The sequence below is a fragment of the Coenobita brevimanus genome, chromosome 57, assembly GCF_032717465.1.
Source record: "Coenobita brevimanus isolate Jiangsu-jjx chromosome 57, ASM3271746v2, whole genome shotgun sequence".
NCBI classification, from domain to species: domain Eukaryota; kingdom Metazoa; phylum Arthropoda; class Malacostraca; order Decapoda; family Coenobitidae; genus Coenobita; species Coenobita brevimanus.
The window spans coordinates 4,067,001-4,086,100 of record NC_137010.1 but is presented as its reverse complement, the minus strand read 5'-3'; the positions used below and the strand labels follow the sequence as shown (position 1 = coordinate 4,086,100).

General features: G+C 41.1%; 1 protein-coding gene across 1 annotated transcript in view; it reads left to right on the top strand.

Moving 5' to 3' along the window:
* Positions 1-17,055, top strand: part of LOC145402205 (tubulin alpha-8 chain-like) — a 17,298-nt gene extending 243 nt beyond the window's left edge. The window contains exons 2-5 of the mRNA XM_080274324.1: positions 403-536; positions 13,806-13,906; positions 14,586-14,755; positions 15,877-17,055. Coding sequence (XP_080130450.1) covers positions 403-536; positions 13,806-13,906; positions 14,586-14,755; positions 15,877-16,824 — 1,353 coding nt within the window. The 3' untranslated portion in view covers positions 16,825-17,055. The remainder of the gene's footprint in view (positions 1-402; positions 537-13,805; positions 13,907-14,585; positions 14,756-15,876) is intronic.
* Positions 17,056-19,100: the final 2,045 nt, after the last annotated feature.

Genomic DNA, 19,100 nt, shown 5'->3' with positions numbered 1-19,100 from the left:
TCTTGTGATCATTTATGAGTATAATTTGTTGCGACATGATCAGATGAATTTGCTCTCTCTCTCTCTCTCTCTCTCTCTCTCTCTCTCTCTCTCTCTCTCTCTCTCTCTCTCTCTCTCTCTCTCGTTGAAGACCCCTCATCATGTATTCAGTCTTGTTGCAGAATCGTCAATTAGTGAATCTCTCTCTCTCTCTCTCTCTCTCTCTCTCTCTCTCTCTCTCTCTCTCTCTCTCTCTCTCAAAATACACGAACAAGAAATATCAAGTTATAGTGTAAGTAATTTTCTTTTCAATACTATTTTTTAAGTTTAGTCCCTACAATGTACCTTGCCCCCCAAGCCATTATTTATTATTTTTCGTACTGCACTCTAACTTTCCTATACAATTATCTTTCTCCCGTGCAGAGTGGCGGGGGTAACCGTGAGGTGGTGGGGGTGGCGGTGGGTCAGGCTGGGGTACAGATAGCAGGGGCGCTGTGGGAGCTGCTCTGCCTCGAACACGGGATACAAGCCGCGGACGGAGCCAAACTTGACGACTCGTGAGTACTCAGTGTTTAATTTTATTATTTTTTGTAACATTGATTCTTTCTGGGATATGTGTACAATCAGGGACAGAACTTCTGGTAGTTCTCTGCGTTTTATTTATACTAACAACATGTCTGTCACTTTCCACCGTTATGCATCATATCGAAGAGAATTATGTGTAGGCAGAGAAACGTATCAATTGCCAAGCATCTCTCAGCTCAGGAATAGCATTCATTAGAGGAGGGTGAGGAGTACGAAAGGTAAAATATTCAGCGAACTTACGGCCCTAGGTGTACATTTAAAAAGGCATTAAGCATTTCCGACACACATTTCCTAGTAGGTTTGAGTTTGTTGATTGTAAGATAAAATACCTTTGTGTTGGTCAGCCTTTCAACCCGCGGGATCTAATCATGATAAGGTCGCCTTTTGTTAGCCAGAATGAAACCCTAAAGACGTCCTTAAACAGAGGGGGATGATGGAGATTGTTGCTAGCCCTTTCATCCCTAAAGGTGTCTCCTAAGGTAAATAAAATACGTACATGTTAGCCAGAATAAAAGAGGATTCCTCTGACTCAGTCCTCGTCTGTTAGTTAATGAAAGGTAAATTAGTATGAACGTTAGGGTTATGACGAAGTATGAAACATAGGAGAAATTATTATGGAAACTTATAACTCCACCACAGGTTTTCACTGGGTGTTTGTTTGTTTGTTTTGTGTGTTTTCATTAATAAATCCCCACATAATTAGCACAGTTAATTTGAAAATGACAACGATTCTGTTACGGTGACTGACGGCCGTACCTCCAGGCCTCGTCCCCTCTCCTCTATTCCTGTGTCTTTTTGTATATATCGTTTTAATAAAGTGTTACTACTCTCAGGTTCACCCAGCTAAATAAAATGACCAGACGTTAGCTGAGCAAAATACAGTATTAGACTTACCCAGACTGTGAGAGGGTTAATGGTCACAGTATTAGAACTCAGGCTGCTGTGGTTCACTCTCAGCCTAATAAAACCGTATGGAGTTAGTTGGACTAGAGTGAGAGGCTTAATTATAGATGCATGATAGCTTTAATTCACACACACACACACACACACACACACACACACACACACACACACACACACACACACACACACACACACACACACACACACACACACACACACACACATGGCAGAGGCACCTTGGCACTTACCCAATCTTCCATGCTCTAAATCCCGCTCTCTTCATAAAAACAACAGCTCTCGGCGACGTGTGTTTTTATCCGCATTCGATCTTGCTAGTACATAATCTTATCCAAACTGCAGACTTCGCCTGTAAGTTATCACAGGAGCACCGTATTCTGGCCACGTGAAAACCCCTTATTCTCATACGTCAGGAGTCTGCCTTAACACCTATCCTTTACCGGCTTATTTCTGCATGTGGTGCGTTACTTATGCAATCTATGTCGATGTTAGAAGGATGTAAATAATATGCCCGAGAATACAGGATGTCGAAGCTTAATGAATCGCCCAAGAAGATGGCCAGAGAGAATGAGAATCAGAGGACAGAGGAAAACTGTAGCATATTTCATAGGACAGGTGCATTGTGGATGAAATGGGAACAGTGCGGCTGAAGTGACCCACATTCTTCCTAAGTGTGGATATTCTTGTAGGCTAGTCACGGAGCTCATACACGTGTGAAAGGAGTGGCCAGTTCTATTAACACCTGGTATGCACACGCCACTGAAATAATGCAGGTCTGTCATGCGAGGAAAACATAAGAAATAAAAGTAGTATAAGAGTGCATGAAGTTTTTCATCATAACGATATATAACTCATTAGGCTGATGTTGAATGCATTAAAAAAATACTTCGAGGTGGTTCGGCCGAAAGCAATGATTATCTGTCTGTCTAACTCTCTCGCTCGCTCTCTCTCTCTCTCTCTCTCTCTCTCTCTCTCTCTCTCTGTGCATGTGTGTGTGTGTGTGTACGGACACAGACTATATGATGTGTGAAAATAAGGTAGCTCAAAGAAGAGGGAGGGGGAAACCTAGAACGAAGTGAAAGGAAAGCTGGGGGAGTATGATGGAAGGTGCATAAGTAGGGTGGCTAAAAGACGAAGGAGAGCGAGACCTAGAATGCAGTGAAGGGAAAAGGTGGGGAGCACAAGGGAGGGTGTTTGAGTTTCAGGTGGTTGGAAGAAGAGGAGGTAAACCGAGAATGAGGTCGAGGGATAGAGTGGCGGGGGGGGGGGTGAAGTAGAAAATATGAGGGAGTTTGTGCAAGCTGGGTGACTAAGAAGATGGAGAGAGAGAGAGAGAGGGAGAATATATATTAATCGTTTCTGAAAGTAATAAAGTTTTTGCAGTACACAGTAGATAAGGCCCTTTACTCTTCTTGCACAATCCGATTAACCTCTCTCTCTCTCTCTCTCTCTCTCTCTCTCTCTCTCTCTCTCAGTCTATCTATCTGTCTGTCTATCTATAGCCCATATATATCTGTACCCTTCTTGATTTATGTCTGAGTGAGAGGCATCGTTCAGGGAGACATTAAGTACGTACAACGGCCACTTCACAGTCACTTGTGGTCTAATCGAAATTGCAGTAAAGAAATATTAGTCATGGGCTACCCGAGTCGAGACAGCGAAGGAAGGTGAAGGAGAATGCTGGCACAAGACGAAGAGGAAGACAGAGAACTATAGCGCATTTGTATTTCATTTTGTTTTCACTTAACAAAGATCGCTAACCTATTATAGTTCAGGTGATGTCCTGGTATAGTCAAATAGGAGGGTCGATTTGACTAGTAACTAAAGAGACTCATTCGTGCCTCAGAGTTAATATTAATCGAATTTCAAGCAACCACGACTACTCAGGATGCGGGAGTGGCCCAGTTCCTTCAGATGAGAACCGACTGATTATAGATGTAACTAAGAAGCCACTGAGGATAAAGACGGGAGAGGCATTTTGCCGTGCCGTGTTGCCTCATCGTCTGTTGTTGATGACTAGGCCAGGTCTTGATCTTCCATTATGTGACGAGGTTAGAGGGTGTTTAATACGGACGATTGATATCCTCTTGAACGGTCTTTATGCAGGGTATGGCGATATTAGGAGGATTTATGTGACGAAGAAGACAGAGGTATAATAAGTAAAATAATAGCTCAGGAAAAGTGTTAGGGAGCATCCTTAACCGTCGAGAATACTGCTCCTCCACTCGAGAAAAAAAAAAAAAAAAAAAAAAAAAACTCAGGCGACATTCTCTATCAATCATCCGTTCCAAGACGCCACCCACACACCGCACACATCCCGTCGCCTACCACCTGTATCGACTGAGGTTTCAAGTAGCGTAGGCACAAGTCCTGGGCCAGTGTTCTTGTTGGTTGAGGAAGCTCCTTAACACTTTTCCTAAGCGAGTTAATGTATTTATTACACCTTACAGTCTCCTGTGTTACGTAAATCCATCACATATCGACATACTCTCTATAAATAAGGTACAAAAGGATATTATATCAACCACCCATATCCAGAAATAAATCGCTAAGGAAGTGGTGTTAGGGAGGTTCCATAACCAACGAGAATACAGACCCCGGATGGTGTTTCTTGAGACTGTCGTTTGTGTGGTTATTTTTGTTTTGGGTTTATGTTGTCAGTTCTGCGGATGAAGATTGTAATGTAAATGGATAATGTCACAATTCGTGCTATTATAAATGTGTTTGCCTGTTTCGAACGCTAGTTTAATTGATTTTGAAATAACTGGCGCTTGTGAAAAACGAAAGACATTATTATTATTATTATTGTTATTATTATTATTATCATCATCATCATCATCATCATTATTATTACCATTGCCAACGAAGTTAGAGGAGGTTATGTATTCACCTGTGTTTGTTTGTTTGTCCAAGCGATATCTCCAAAAGTTCTTAATGAATTTCAGTGAAATTTTGTGGCCATGGGCCCAGAAAGAATTGATTAAATTCTGGGGCGGATCTGGATCCGGATCCGGATCCTGCAATGGCATTGGCGGAGGAATGGCTCCCTGAGTGCTTTCTGGTTATTATTATTATTATTATTATTATTATTATTATATATTATTATTTATCATAATCATTAACATCATTATCACCACCACTACCACCATTACTCTGTACTACTTGTAATGTTTTTTACTCACACTTTTGATCCCTGCATACACTCAAGACCAAATCCTAGTATACCCCGAATTTTCAGCTACAGTATTTCAGTATGATAAACTCAGAGCGTCTGTACTTTCCCGACATAAGAGACACTGGTGTGATTATACAAACTTTCACATTTCATTAAGAATCAGTAACGGTCGAGATGCAGTATACTCCGTTCACATTAACTGGACGTAAAATTGCCATCTTTTCTTGAATTCTGAGTTAGAACGAGAAATTTACACTAGAAGATGGTGCTAATCACGAAGAAGTGGTATGGAAAGTATGCGCAGCCGTGGTATTTACTTATTCTGACATTGAGTACGGGACATCAGCTGGAAAAGACCGAAAATTTGGCCCAAGTAAAAGTGACAGGACTACAGCGAGTGTCAAGTGTGTGGTGAGGAACGGCTGGGTGTGGCGGGCGGGAAGAGTGAGTGATTTCCGATATGGCGGGTCGTGGAGTGCCCTTTCGCTGCTAACACCACTGCGCATCACGCTAACACAGCCACGTATTAAAGGAGCGCAACCATTCTTTACGATATTTAAGTCACTGTAACACTAAATCACGAGTATTATATCTAGAACACTGAATCACGCGTATTATCACTGGTCGTTTTGTTTCTCGTCTTTTATCACTAATATTCACTCCTTGACTGTGAAGAGTTTGGTACTGTATGAGTGAATACAAAGCCACATATACCAAGCAAAATTATACACCACTTAAGTTTAGGAGGGTTTGTAAGTAGATGCCCTGGTGATCACGTCGAAGGCCACACAAACAGCTTCTCATAGCTACATTTTATCTCGACATACCACATAATATTATTTTAATGTCAATAATTACCTGAAATACACTTCCACCACTTCTCACAGCTTCATTATGTCCTGAAGTACCACCTAATACTTTTTTCTGTCCATAATACACTGAAGTACTCTGCAACTGTCTTCCTCTGTATTTCCTAGTGCCCACGACCTCCAGTGTTTTAAACGCAGTTGTCCAGGCATCTCAAAATGAACGGATCTTGCATTTGGCTCTCTCTATTTTTTTTTTTCTTGGAGGGAACACTTTGCAGGCTACTCATTGGTTCCTTCTTCCTTGCCTAAAAATTATACTTTTTCTAGGCCCATAGTTCCACCTAAATTTTTTCTTGTTCTATAATACACCAAAATATACCATAATATTGACTCAAGACGCATATATTTTGGAGGAAAACTTCTCGTACACCCACACCAGCCTGAAATATATAATAGAAATACCAGATAACACTTATTCTGGGTGTACAGTATATGTTTGCAGAAAAGTGTTCCTGTACTTTTAGACATATAACAGCGAAATATACCACATCATACTTACTCCGGCTGTTTATTTTAGAAGGAAAATATACCCGCACTTCTCCTAGACCAGTAAGAGCATAATATAACACATCATACCTTTCACAGATGCATAATTTTGAGGGAAGTATACCCGCAGCATTCGTAAATCCATACCCATCTGATATACTTCATAATACATTTTCTAAACACATATATTTAGAGGCAAGTAGACCTGCACCGTAATCCATGGCAATAAAAATGATGAGGTTGGTAATGCACGGTGTTAAAAAAAATGTGTGTGTGTGTGTGTGTGTGTGTGTGTGTGTGTGTGTGTGTGTGTGTGTGTGTTATTAAAATCTTTATACTTTGCTATTATTTTGGTCATTTTAAATATATATTCACCTTTCTTCATATTCATGATTCCTTATCAATACTTCAGTCATATTTTACTTTGATGTTATTATTATTATCCGTAATTTTATCTGTTATATTATTTTCCGTATTATATTGTGTTATATTATTTTTCGTATTATATTGTTTCTTATAAGCTGTTTACACTTTTCATTTTTTCTTATTTTATTCTCTCATATGACTCCCTTTGGCCTTGAGAGAGAGACATGTTGAGCAGTGTCATGCAATACACATTCCTGATGATGCATTGACGGTGACTGAACAGAAGGATCACTCTTATGGCAATTTATATGCTTGCAATACTGGAACGGAAGAGGGCAAAGAAACTTGAAAAAAGAGAAGAAAAACTAAAATAGAGGAAGAAAGAGGGAAGAAGAAGCTTTAACATAGGTAAGGGAATAAGATTAGAAAAAGAAGGGGAAGTAGGCAGGAGGCATTGAGAAGCAGGTGATGTGTGTGTGTGTGTGTGTGTGTGTGTGTGTGTGTGTGTGTGTAAAACGAGAACAAAAAGAGAAGGAGAGGAAGAAGGGGGAATATGACGAGGAGGAAGATTAGAAGAACAACATGGAATATGATGATAATGATGCGAAGAAGAAGAAAGCAAGATAAGGAAAATGATGGGAAGAAGACGATGAGGAGCAAAAGTAAAAGCAAGGACTCAAAAAGAAGACAAAGGTGGGAAAAAAACGGGAGGAGCGGAAAGAAGTACACTGTGTTCTTGTCACTGAGTTTCAAGTTGTCACTCCGTGTTTCGTTTAAACTTAAATGAAGTGAAAGGATATTATGACCACACACTAACATATATCTCTCGCAAAGACGCCTACACGTGGTGGCACTGATATAACCGGGCATTATACAAACGTCCCTAAGCTTAATCCCTATCCTAAGAAAGGAAGATGGTGGACTTCAGGTGAAAGGGAGACTTAAGCTGGAAGTTTTCGGGCTCGCGTTCAGATGAGCCTAGGGACAACAACAACTCCTCGCAAGCCACTCACCCAACACACAGGCGCTTATATCCATCATCCGTACTGTGATATGCCAAGCCACTGTTTTGATGAATGACTGGGAAATATTAGACATATTCAGGAACCCCTCCCTCCAACTTTTTAAAGGATATTCTCCAGTGTCTGCAATAAAATGTCTCCATAAATTTGATAACTATAAGGAATAATCATTTCGTCATATTCTGCACTTACATATTCATTCTTGTTTGGTCGTGAAGTGTTTGGAAGCTGTTTGAGTGAATATATTATACAGTATAAACAATCGTACACACAATTTATACTCAATTAGGTGTATGAATGCTACCCCATGTGACATGTTTTCTCAGCTGTGTCTTGTGTACTGGATTTTTTTTTTAGGAATGTTTAGTCTTGCATTCCGGACGGTCGTTAGGTTTGAGGTGATGTATGGCGCCAGAAAATAGAGGAGTCCCGCTCACTCACTCACTCACCTCTCTCTCTCTCTCTCTCTCTCTCTCTCTCTCTCTCTAATACAATAAAAAGGTGAAAATAAGGAAAATGCCATCTCATTGAACTTTAAAAAAAAAGAAAAAAAAACTAAATTTTCACTTTTGCGAGAAAACATACGAGGTTTCGATAATGTAATGACGAGAGAGAGAGAGAGAGAGAGAGAGAGAGAGAGAGAGAGAGAGAGAGAGAGAGAGAGAGAGAGAGAGAGAGAGATCCAATTAGTGACTTCCGGCAAGATCATTAGTTACAGACGCCATCACCTCATAATCACTCCCTCTATAAAAGTGACGGGTGGGAGTGGCGGCCCTGAGACGTGGGTGTATGAAGTAAGGTGACTTGGATTGTTTACGGCTTGTTCCGTAATAGAGAGGCTCTGGAGCGGACGTCTGGAGATGGATAGGGATAAAAAGTATATGGAGGAGGGTGGCTTGAAGCGGTGATAAGTCTCCATTTACAGAGACTGAGGATGAGACGTCTGGAAATGGATAGGGATGGATAGTAATTGGTGGAGAGTGGCATGGAGTGGCGGGAAGATGTGGGTTAAGGAAAGATAGAGCTTATTGGAGACGTTTTTATCCTGCCACTCTTGATGAACTCTGGAATTGGGCGTCTTGGGAATTTACAGCTAGATACGTATATGAAGAAGGGTGGCTCGGGATGGCTGGATGGAATGGTGGAAGTTGTGCTTGAGAGGCTTGGAAGTTATTTTAGCCGGAAAATATTTGGGGATTCTTTAATTTAATACCTTCCTAGATGTTCTCTGGCATTGGACGTCTTGGAAATAAATAAACAGATGGATAATATGTTCAGTAGGATGGCTTGGAGTGGTGATAAAATGTGTTAGAGAGTTTCTTAGGTGTTTTTATCACTTCCATCCAGCATTAAGTTTGAGACCAGGCTCCTGAAAGAGATAAACAAAGAGGCAGAGAGACAGACTTTCACATACCGTCCTCCTTATTAAATACACCAATATCTATACTCGTTGCAGAAGATTAGCTGCTGGATTAGTATGGCAATGTTCCCCCTTTTTTTTTTTTTTTGTATTTATCGTCGTTTTTCGCTGTACGTCTCCATTGATTTGTATGTTAATAATTCTACTCTTCACTTCTGCATCCTGTTCTCCCCACGTTCACCACAGCGGGTGCTACAAAACTCGCTGGATGAGTGGATGGCATGTTTTTGTCTTGGTTTATTTGTTGTATACAGTACTGTATAATTCGAATAATATTTCTTTTAATTTCATCTCTTTTCTCACAGCAGCTTTCCTCGTGACTGACCCCTTACTCTCAGTGAAACACACCTCATTCCATCTTTTCTCCGTAATATTTAAGTTTTCCTCACACGCATTCGTACTTTTTTTTTGCCAAATCAGCTTCTCGGGAGGGGGGTGTACAGCAAACGTCGTGTGCTCTTTAACCTTGCGCAGCTGATGACTATTCGGGGGCTTGATTCACATGTATATCGGTTGTCTGCATATACAAGGTGGTCCAGAAATAGCGCTTCAGTAATACTAAGTCGTGGTTGAGTGAAATTAGTTGAGCCTTAGTTGTGAGATAGGAATAAGTCTCTCTAGTTACTTAATAGGGATCCGTAGCTTTTTTTTTTTTTTTTTTTTTTTTTTTTTTTTTTTTAGTCAAACTGGAGAACTGAAAAAAAAAAAAAAAGGTACGGATCTTTATCGAGGGAAAATATACTGTCTATGGAAACTAACCTGGTGGTACCTTACTATATGTGTCGAGGGGACGGCTCAATCTGCTGATGTGGGCGCAGGTGTGGCAGTGAGTGTAGATGATGATAAATGTGATGCTGGATAGATACTGATGATCCTGACTGAGCCATCCCCGACACACAATAAATCGACCGACGGAGTGGAACTGGGGCGTTATATAATGGCCCACACAGTAGCTCTTCTCAGTAGGGTGGAATCAGAACCTTTTCACCTCACCAATACTGTTATTACTCTTTACTCACGCTGTCTTTTCGCCAGTGTTACATAATCTCACTATCGCTGTGTCACTGGATACTGGTGTGAAATTTATACCTGTTTGCTTCACCCTTTAAAGAGGGCACGCATCACCCATCTGCCCATGCAGTCTCATCCCTTTCCTTTCTAATTCTGTATCGTGTAAGTTGACCGGTCGCCCTCAGTTTTCACCACAATGTTTTATTGCTTTTTGCATGTTCCATTCTTTAAGGCTGGCACGCAACAAACGCCATTTCACTCACTCTCGTCGCTTTCCTTCTCAACTCCATAATGCAAAAGATAATTACTGAACCTCACTTTTTCATGAATACAGCTGTAGTCAATTTAATTCGGCCTTAAATTGGCATCTCTCTATCTTGAATGTTAAGCTGTAACGCAACATTACTTCATAATCTAGCATTATTAACTGACAACAAATATCTGAGAGGGAAATTTGGGTTAGTAAATATTTTTTGGACATGCTGCATTCAGCCAATTATCATCAACCTGTCAAGTGCATCTTCGCCTCAATAAAAAAAAAAAAACGGAATATACTGTAGAGTGTGGTGCCAGTCGCGAAGAAGTGTTTTGGAAAAGATGTAGAACCATTGTACCGTCTTATTCCGTCACTGAGCTACGGGAAATCACCGGCAAATGAAATAAAATCGCCAAGTTAAGGTGAATGGACTATATTCAACTCTGGAACAGTCTTTCTTACAGTAGTCTATCTTTCTCCTTGCCTACGACTTCCAGACTGTCAAAAGGCAGTGTCGAAGGAGGTAATTTTCAAAAAATGACATATGGCAGCTAAATGGGGAATTGAATTCTTCTAAAAGGCCTTGGATCAGAGAGAAATAATTAAAAAAAATGAATAAGGCATCATTATACTGTAGTGAAGGACGCAATAGATGAGTATATGATTGATTTTGCAAGTCATTGATCTCGCAGACGTAGATAGATTGATAGGTAGGTAGATAGATAGATAGATAAATAGGTATATAGATAGACATACAGACATAACCAGGTAGGAAAGGAGATACAGAGAAAATATTAATTCAGGGATGACCAATTGAAGGTGCTGGTGACAAACAGACACACACGACGTGAGACACATGGCAGGCGATGACAATACCTCATTTGCAAGCCTTCAAGGTCTGACTGGAGAGAGACAGAGAGAGGGGGTAGGTGAATATACAGTTAGAGAAAGGTAGACAGAATAACATACGAAACTAAATTTTACAAAATACAGACAGATGCATCGAAAGTTGGATACTGAGAGAGAGAGAGAGAGAGAGAGAGAGAGAGAGAGATTCAGACACAACCATGCATTAGCCGATTGCGGTACTTCAGCTTGAAATCTGATAAGGCAAGGGTATGAATTATTAGTGGAATTAAACACATCTAAAGAGAGAGAGAGAGACAAAGTCACCTGTACGAAATCCTTATGAGAGGACGCAGATAGACAGCGAGAGATTAGAATACAGTACCTCATTTACAAGCCATCAGGTGTGACGTAAAAGGGAGAGAGAGAGAGAGAGAGAGAGAGAGAGAGAGAGAGAACGCATGAAAAACTGAACTGCACAGAACACAGGTAAACAAAAATCTCTCCTCCTCCTTCTCCTTCCTTGTGGTGCAGGGTGCTAGCAGTCTCTACTCCATCATTTACCCAAGATAGTGTTAAGCCTCACCACAACACCGCACGCTGGGGTAGGATGAGCTGGCTTTGGAGTGGCATTTACAGAATACCCATTGTCTCCAAACTCGATTTTCCCAGAATCAAAGTTTCATATTTATTAACTCTCTTACTCTTAAGTTCTGTGTACGATTATTTGGCCTTTTTCCTCAGTCATACGGCTGCCCATCACTTCATTGCCAAATTAGAAGGAAATTTAAAGTGACAATACGAAAACCAAAATTATTTCTGATGATGGTTAGTTGTTATGGTAAATCACTCATTCTGGTAAATGTTTAAGATCCTTCTAAGTGTGCACGCAAGATCTTACCTCGTAATTATGTGTCTGCGCTGCCGACTAGGTCACTGAGATGCCTGCAATAAGTATAATCATAGCAGTCCCAATTTTCAGCGAACGGGGATATAGTTTTCCGTTTTTGTACTTTCTCTCTCCTTGTATCTGGATCCTGCCTCTTTCCATCCTGAGGGGGTATAAAGGGTCATGATGATGATGATGGCTTGTATTTTGACTCATTCGTTTACCATTTTCAATTGTTCTGATGTTCAGATACATGGTTCGCACCGTCCTCGACAACCATGGAAAACCCTTCAAATCCAAAACAGCATATTCAAGGCCTGAAAACGATTTTTGAGTTTGTCTGGTATCTCTGGAAAGCCCTTGAATCACCTTCACTAATTTAAAGAAAATGTTGATCGATAAAACAGGCTAAGTCTGGTTAAACGATAAACCAAGCCCGTGGCTGTCCTCTACCAAACACCCGATAAAACACCCCCCCCTCCCCCCAAAAAAGCGAATTTTGTGACCATGTTCCTAACCCTGGATATGGAATAATGATTGGTGAGACAGTTTTCCGTATCCAGTGAAGGGTGGGTCAGTATTTGTGTAGCTAATGATGGGTGAGTCAGTGTTCTATAGTTAATGACCGGTAGTTCAGTTTTCTGGAGATATTACTGATCGCGCGCGCTTGTGTGATTTTAGAAAGTGAAGGAAGGGTACTGACATCCTTGGAAGCCACACAGGTGCTGCCAGTACGTGGTCACACGTCATGGAATATACTGCTCATTATCATACATCATATAGTATATGGCATGGTTGCTGTGTCAGCCTTCTCAGGTACAAGTCATTCCCTCGTGCACACACACACACACACACACACACACACACGAGTATATTATTTCTGCTATTTAATCACTCACACTGTTGTACTGGAGGGAACTTTTTTGTTTTGTTTTGCGTATAACATCTCCGTTCAGATGTATAGAAAATAAAGTCTGTCATTTTTTACTTTTCGGATTCTGTTTGATCTGGTCTTCAGTCAGGGATATAAGTTAACTTACTGTTCCACTGGATCTATTTCACAATTAGGCTTTTCCGTCACTTTCTTCCAAAATAAGTCATTAAAATAATAATAATAATAATAATAATAATAATAACAACAATAATAACAGCTTCAATAATAATAGTAATAATAATAATAACAGCTTCAATAATAATAATAATAATAATAATAATAATAATAATAATAATAACAAAATAATAATACACTAATACTCAGAGGGCAGAGAGATATACATTGCCTCTTTCAGCTTAGGAATATCAGCCAGCGGAGGAAAGTACGGTACGATACTAAAGAAATGGAATACTAGGCAAACGTTTGTCCCTGTCTCTCATTTCCTCAGCTGTATTAAAAACTCTACCATTATTTTGACTTCCTTGGACTCCCACACCTCCGAGGGGGAAATGTGGGATTTTCTGTCACCGTTATTACTGTTATTTCCGTTACCCTTATTGTCAATACCTTTTCATCTTTCCCTGTTTTCTTGGTACTGTGGACTCCATGGACTTCTGCTTTTGGGACTGTAAGGGCAAGATGCTACCATTTTTAGTTACCGTTTTTCATTCCTGTTTTTGCCGTTACCTCTTTAACTGTCGTATTGCCCTTCCCTGCAGACATAGCGGTATAGCAGTAGTATTTGTAGCCTCAGGTTCGTCATCATGAAACCCAGTGGACTGCAGACTAAAATTTCCTCTCTCCTGCCGCCCACCAGGGAGGGAGCTGAGGTACATTTGTATAACCAGGCTGTTCCACTGCTTGGTTACATAAGTGCCGCCACGTGAAGCCGTCCCTCTTCAGTATTCTCTAACAGTGCAGTGTCTGCAGAACTCTACTTGTGAGAGATACTACCATTTTACCGTTACCATTACAGTTTTCATCGTTATATCTACCGTTTTTATCGTTATTTTACTTATCTAACTGCTATTTTACCCTCTCTGCAGACCCTTCGATGTGGGCGCCGTGGATCCGTGTTTCTGGGAGACCTCCAAGGGCAAGATGGTACCCCGGGCCGTCCTCACTGACCTCGAACCTTCTGTTGTCGGTAGGTATTAGCTCGGCCACCTTAGAACCATGTTTCGTAGCACTTCTTCCATAGCAGTTTATTCTGACCAAAATAGTTTTTAAGTAATAATGAATACAATAAGATAAAAATACATAAAATATAATGGGATAATACATCAAGGGACCTAGAGGTTAACTAAATACATATTATATAATATAACTGTCGCTGGGCAGGTCTCTGATTTTTAAACTACGATGAATCTGTGTTAAGTAAGATTAAATCGTCTGGAGATAGCACGAATAAAATGAGCTCATCATCGTAGTGAAAAGGTTAACTGGTCGCGTATCGTGTAGAACCGCATTCCGCCTGTCAGACGATTTTATTCAGCTCAGAGAGTATGGTAGCCTTAGACTATTAATGTACTTGGACCATTAAGGAAGTTTGTCTCTCTCTCTCTCTCTCTCTCTCTCTCTCTCTCTCTCTCTCTCTCTCTCTCTCTCTCTCTCTCTCTCTCTCACAGTCTTTCACCTCCTTCACGGTAATATCAAATGGCACTTCAAGGTTAGCGACACTTTCATTTCTCAGTATGACTGAGAAACACATTTTGATTTTTTTCTTGTCCTGCATTTGTCAGAAACTATTGTACGAATTTAATTTTATTTGTACTTCATCTTTATTGCCATATTTACCTTCCTGTTGCTGTGTGACCGTACCCAAGACGGGATGAAGCGGTACTTTCCTGATTTGTTCCACCCGGACTGCATGTATACATACAAAGAAGATGCAGCGTCTAACTTCGCCCGCGGAAGGTTCATGGTGGGCAGGTCGGCGCTGGAGGGGGCCATGGATAGCATCAGGCGCCAGGCTGAGGCTTGCTCTGCACTGCAGGTCAGCAGCAGTGGTTCATATTAGGACTAGCTGAGGGCAAAACTGTTATTAAGGAACTAATTTATTTGTCTTCCACTTTTACATACCAGATTTATGTTAGCTGCAGATGCAGGAACGACATAGGAGAATGCTGGTGTTCATACGAATGTGACCAGTATCATCTTCAGTTCAGTCTTGTTTCCCTTACTCACTTGGGATAGGAAAATGCACACCATAGATCTTTGATTTCCTCGCCATAGGAACTGTAAGGCTGACAATTATTAATCTAGAAATAAAGAAAAAATGCCCAAACTATGTGTCCCTGAAAGACTGAGTATGCCTGGGACCCCGTACGGTACACATGTGGACAGAAAATGGATGAGCGTGTGTACAGGACAAGTGTTTGTCTGTGTGGTGACCACATCCCTTTGCTAACACAAGAATGGGAATTTCCATCCCTGCATTGTCTCCTCTTCATGGCGCAGGAAATACTGGGGTAGTAATCTTTCTTGTGTATCCCAGTGGATAATTATAAAGTGAGAAACGGTGCAACAAAACAGTTTTATACAAGAGTGACTGTAGTGAAAATATCAAAACAATTGTTTGTGCCGTAAAAATATTTAGATAAGAAAAATCAGAATCATAGTTTCTATAGGCTGTAGATCTGAATACGACCTGAAAACTGAATTGTTTCTGGATATTTTTAACTTTAATACAAACAAAATAGCAATGACTCAGTTTGATTGGGTGGATAAGTTTTCATGGATTAATATTGGTTGTGTATTTGCCTAACAATGTTGAATGCTTGAATGACGTTTGAATGTATGCATGACCCATTTCACTTGACACTGTTGATAGCCTTTACTTTAAGAGTGTCGTCCTGTTTCCGAATCCTGTCCAGCCCGTTGAAATAATGGGAATTATATGTGAATGGAGGTGTAGCCTGTATCGTTCAACAAACTGATGATAGTTCTTCTACTTTGTGTTTTTCCGTTTTCGTGTTATCGGCTTCTACTCATCCCACTTATAGCAGAGGAAAGATGAGGATATGTTGATTATGGTAATGATGAAGTGGTACTGATTATGATGTTAATGAAGGTGTTGATGATGGTGGTGATGATGATACTTCTTCACATTTCCAGGGGTTCGTGTTCACTCACTCCTTCGGCGGTGGCACTGGCTCCGGGTTCATGACATTGCTGCTGGAGAGGCTGGCGCAGGACTACCCGAGCGTCACCATCCTCAGGTTCTGTGTGTTTCCCTCACCGCGCATGTCGACGGCCGTGGTGGAGCCCTACAACTCCGTTCTCCACGCAGCGGCAACTATGGACAACGACCACTGCGCCTTCGTCTTTGACAACGAGGCCACCTTCAACCTTTGCGTCAACAAGCTGGAAATTGAACGCCCGACCTACCATGACCTTAACACCCGCGTGGCTCAGGTCATTGCCTCCGCCACGGCCTCCCTCAGGTTCCCCGGTAAACTGAATGTTGATATGGCAGACTTCAGCACCAATTTAGTGCCCTCGCGTCGCCTGCACTTCCCCGTCATGACCTACGCTCCAGTGGTTCCCCCAGATGTTATACGCTACCATCAACAATCAGTGTGTGACATGACAACGGATAGCTTCGATCCTTCTGCTCAAATGGCCACGTATGGACAGGAAAATGGGAAGTATATGCCCTGTTGCTTGATATACAGAGGTGACGTCACTCACAGTGAAGCGTTAACCGCCTTGAACGCCGTGACGGACAAATCAAGCATTCAGTTCGTTGAGTGGTGTCCGAAGAAGTTCAAGGTCGGTATTAGCAGCACTCGTCCCAGCGTCCCAAACGGCAAATACCCGATTACCTTACCCCGCTCCGTCTGCACCTTCGCTAACACCACCGCCCTCAAGGACTCCTGGATCAAACTTGGCGCCAAATTCAAAGCGATGTTTGAGAAGCGCGCGTTCGTCCACTGGTACACTGGAGCAGGGCTGGAGGAGGGCGAGTTCTGTGATGCCCAGGAATCTTTGGCTCAATTGATACAAGACTATAAGGACGCAGAAGGAGAGACTGATGTTCCTGATGATGACCTGGAGATGTGATGAAGTTCCTTAATCCCAGACTGTGATAGTTTTAGACAATATAATCACCCGAAGTTCTAGACAGTATACAGGGTGGATCAATAGTCAGGAAGTATTTCAGAATATTTTAATTGGATTCTGAGTTTTGGCCGACCCTGTCTTAGTGCTTTGATAGGTTAGATAAGAGGAATGTGTTGAGGTGGTTTTAGTGTGTGGAACGCGTGAAGAATGAATGGTTAACAACATAAACGAAAAAATGAGAAACTGGAAGTGAGATAGAGGAAACAAAAGGAGTTATGAAATCTGAGTAAATTGCAGAATTATGAGAGAAAGATCGCATAAGGTGAAAGGTAATCTGAGGATGTACAGAAGCAAAGTTAGGCTAAGAGAGTGGGGAGAAAAAGATAAGGCCGAGATGGAGCGATAACTAAGTGAGGCTGCAGTTCGATGGCAAAATGAATGGGAGACCGAGGTAAGGGTGGGAGTAGAAGGATAATATCGGAGGGTGTGTAGCAGCAGAAATAAGAGAATGAAGAGGGGAAGACTAGGGATGAGATGAAAGAATAACGACGTAGAAGGAGAGTAGATGGAAATATGAGAGGAAGACAGAGATAGACGTGGAAAAGTATACAGTACATATATACAGAGGAAAAAACAAACGAAAGAGGCGGCCTTGGGTGGTGATGAGCTGTGATAGAGAAACTTGTAGCCTGTCACACTGTATATTTTTTTCGTCCCGGCCCTCCTGGATGAACTCTGGGATTAGGCTGTATGACAATAGCAAGATAGATTTTTATAGGTGAATAGCAATAAGCCTTTTATATAATCGAGTATTTGGGGAGGTTTGGATGAGCTCTAGTGTATTACCGGGTTATTGCTTACGTGAATATTACTCCTATAGACGTTTTCTTACGATATTACCCCTCATATATATATATATATATATATATATATATATATATATATATATATATATATATATATATATATATATATAAAATCCACTCGCTCATTCAGTCAAGTTGGCAAACTCCCATAGACAATAGTTTTGTATATTGGGAACAAGTACGGTATACAACGGGTTAGTGATTGCTGTAGGGGAGACGTCGATGTATTATGTTCTTGTTTGGTAGAATGTGAGAGGTTGATATGAGATGTTATGGTGATGATGTTATGATAGTGTGTGAAGTGGTTATGGTTACTGGTGTGGGATATGGTGTGTTTGATAAGTACGGTGCGGTTGTAGTGAAAAGTTTAGGGAGGTGATGTGATGAGAATATGAGGTGGTGTGTGATAAGTGTGGTGTGCATGTATAGTGACTTGCAGTGATATGAGATTATAGTGAATGGTGATGATAGTATGGTGTGTGTGGTAGTTATTCGTGGTGAAAATTTGATGTGGTAGTGTTTAGTGTGGACTGGTGTAGTGGTGACAGGCGTGGGAGTACAGTGTCAGTGACTGGTATGATGTAATGAAACGGTGTCGACATTACGAGCGATTGGTAGTGTTTCGGTATGATGGTGTGGCGTGAGTGGCAGGGTGGTATAGCGATTGGTATGTGCATAGAGTGGTATAATAAGCTCTGCAACTCAAGTAGTGACAGTTTAATGATAGATGGACCACAGTTAGAAATGGTCCTGCCAAAATATCTTACAACCTGAATTTATTTGTAGACTAATTACAATGACGTTACGGTGAGGTAGTATCCACAATGGTAGTTTTGGTGTGATGGTATAATGGGAGTGGTACTGTGATGTGATGAATGGCACTAACGGTATAAGATTGTGCTGAGAGTTGTGTGGTCAAATGAAACTCAGAGACAGCAAGAAAGAAAATGCACCAAAACAGATGTAGGTCTTGCCAGTATAATTCTTGCCAATTCTGTATTCTGTGATGACGTAGTGTTAGCTGTAGTATTTTGGTGTAAGAGTGGAGTCCCAGTGGACAGGTGTGAAAACTGGTATTAGCTTGTATTAAAAGTGGTAAGGTGGGGTAACTAGTGGTATTAATCTGTGTTGAAAGTGGTGTAGCCAAGTAAACTCAGCGACATAAAGTGGAAAATAGACGACAATAAGTAAACTTCCCGGCAACATAAGCCGTAAATCTTTGTGTGATTTGGTGTTTTTGATATTTTAGTGGGATACTGTTGTGGGATTGGTAGGGTGGTGTTAGATTTTAGTCATATTAGTTTGTGCTGTGGTGTGAAGAGTGGTAGTAGTTTGCGCTGAGTGATGTAGTTAGATGAACGCTCAGATGGATCAGTAGTAAACGTCATGTGTGAAAAGTGTTGTTAGTTT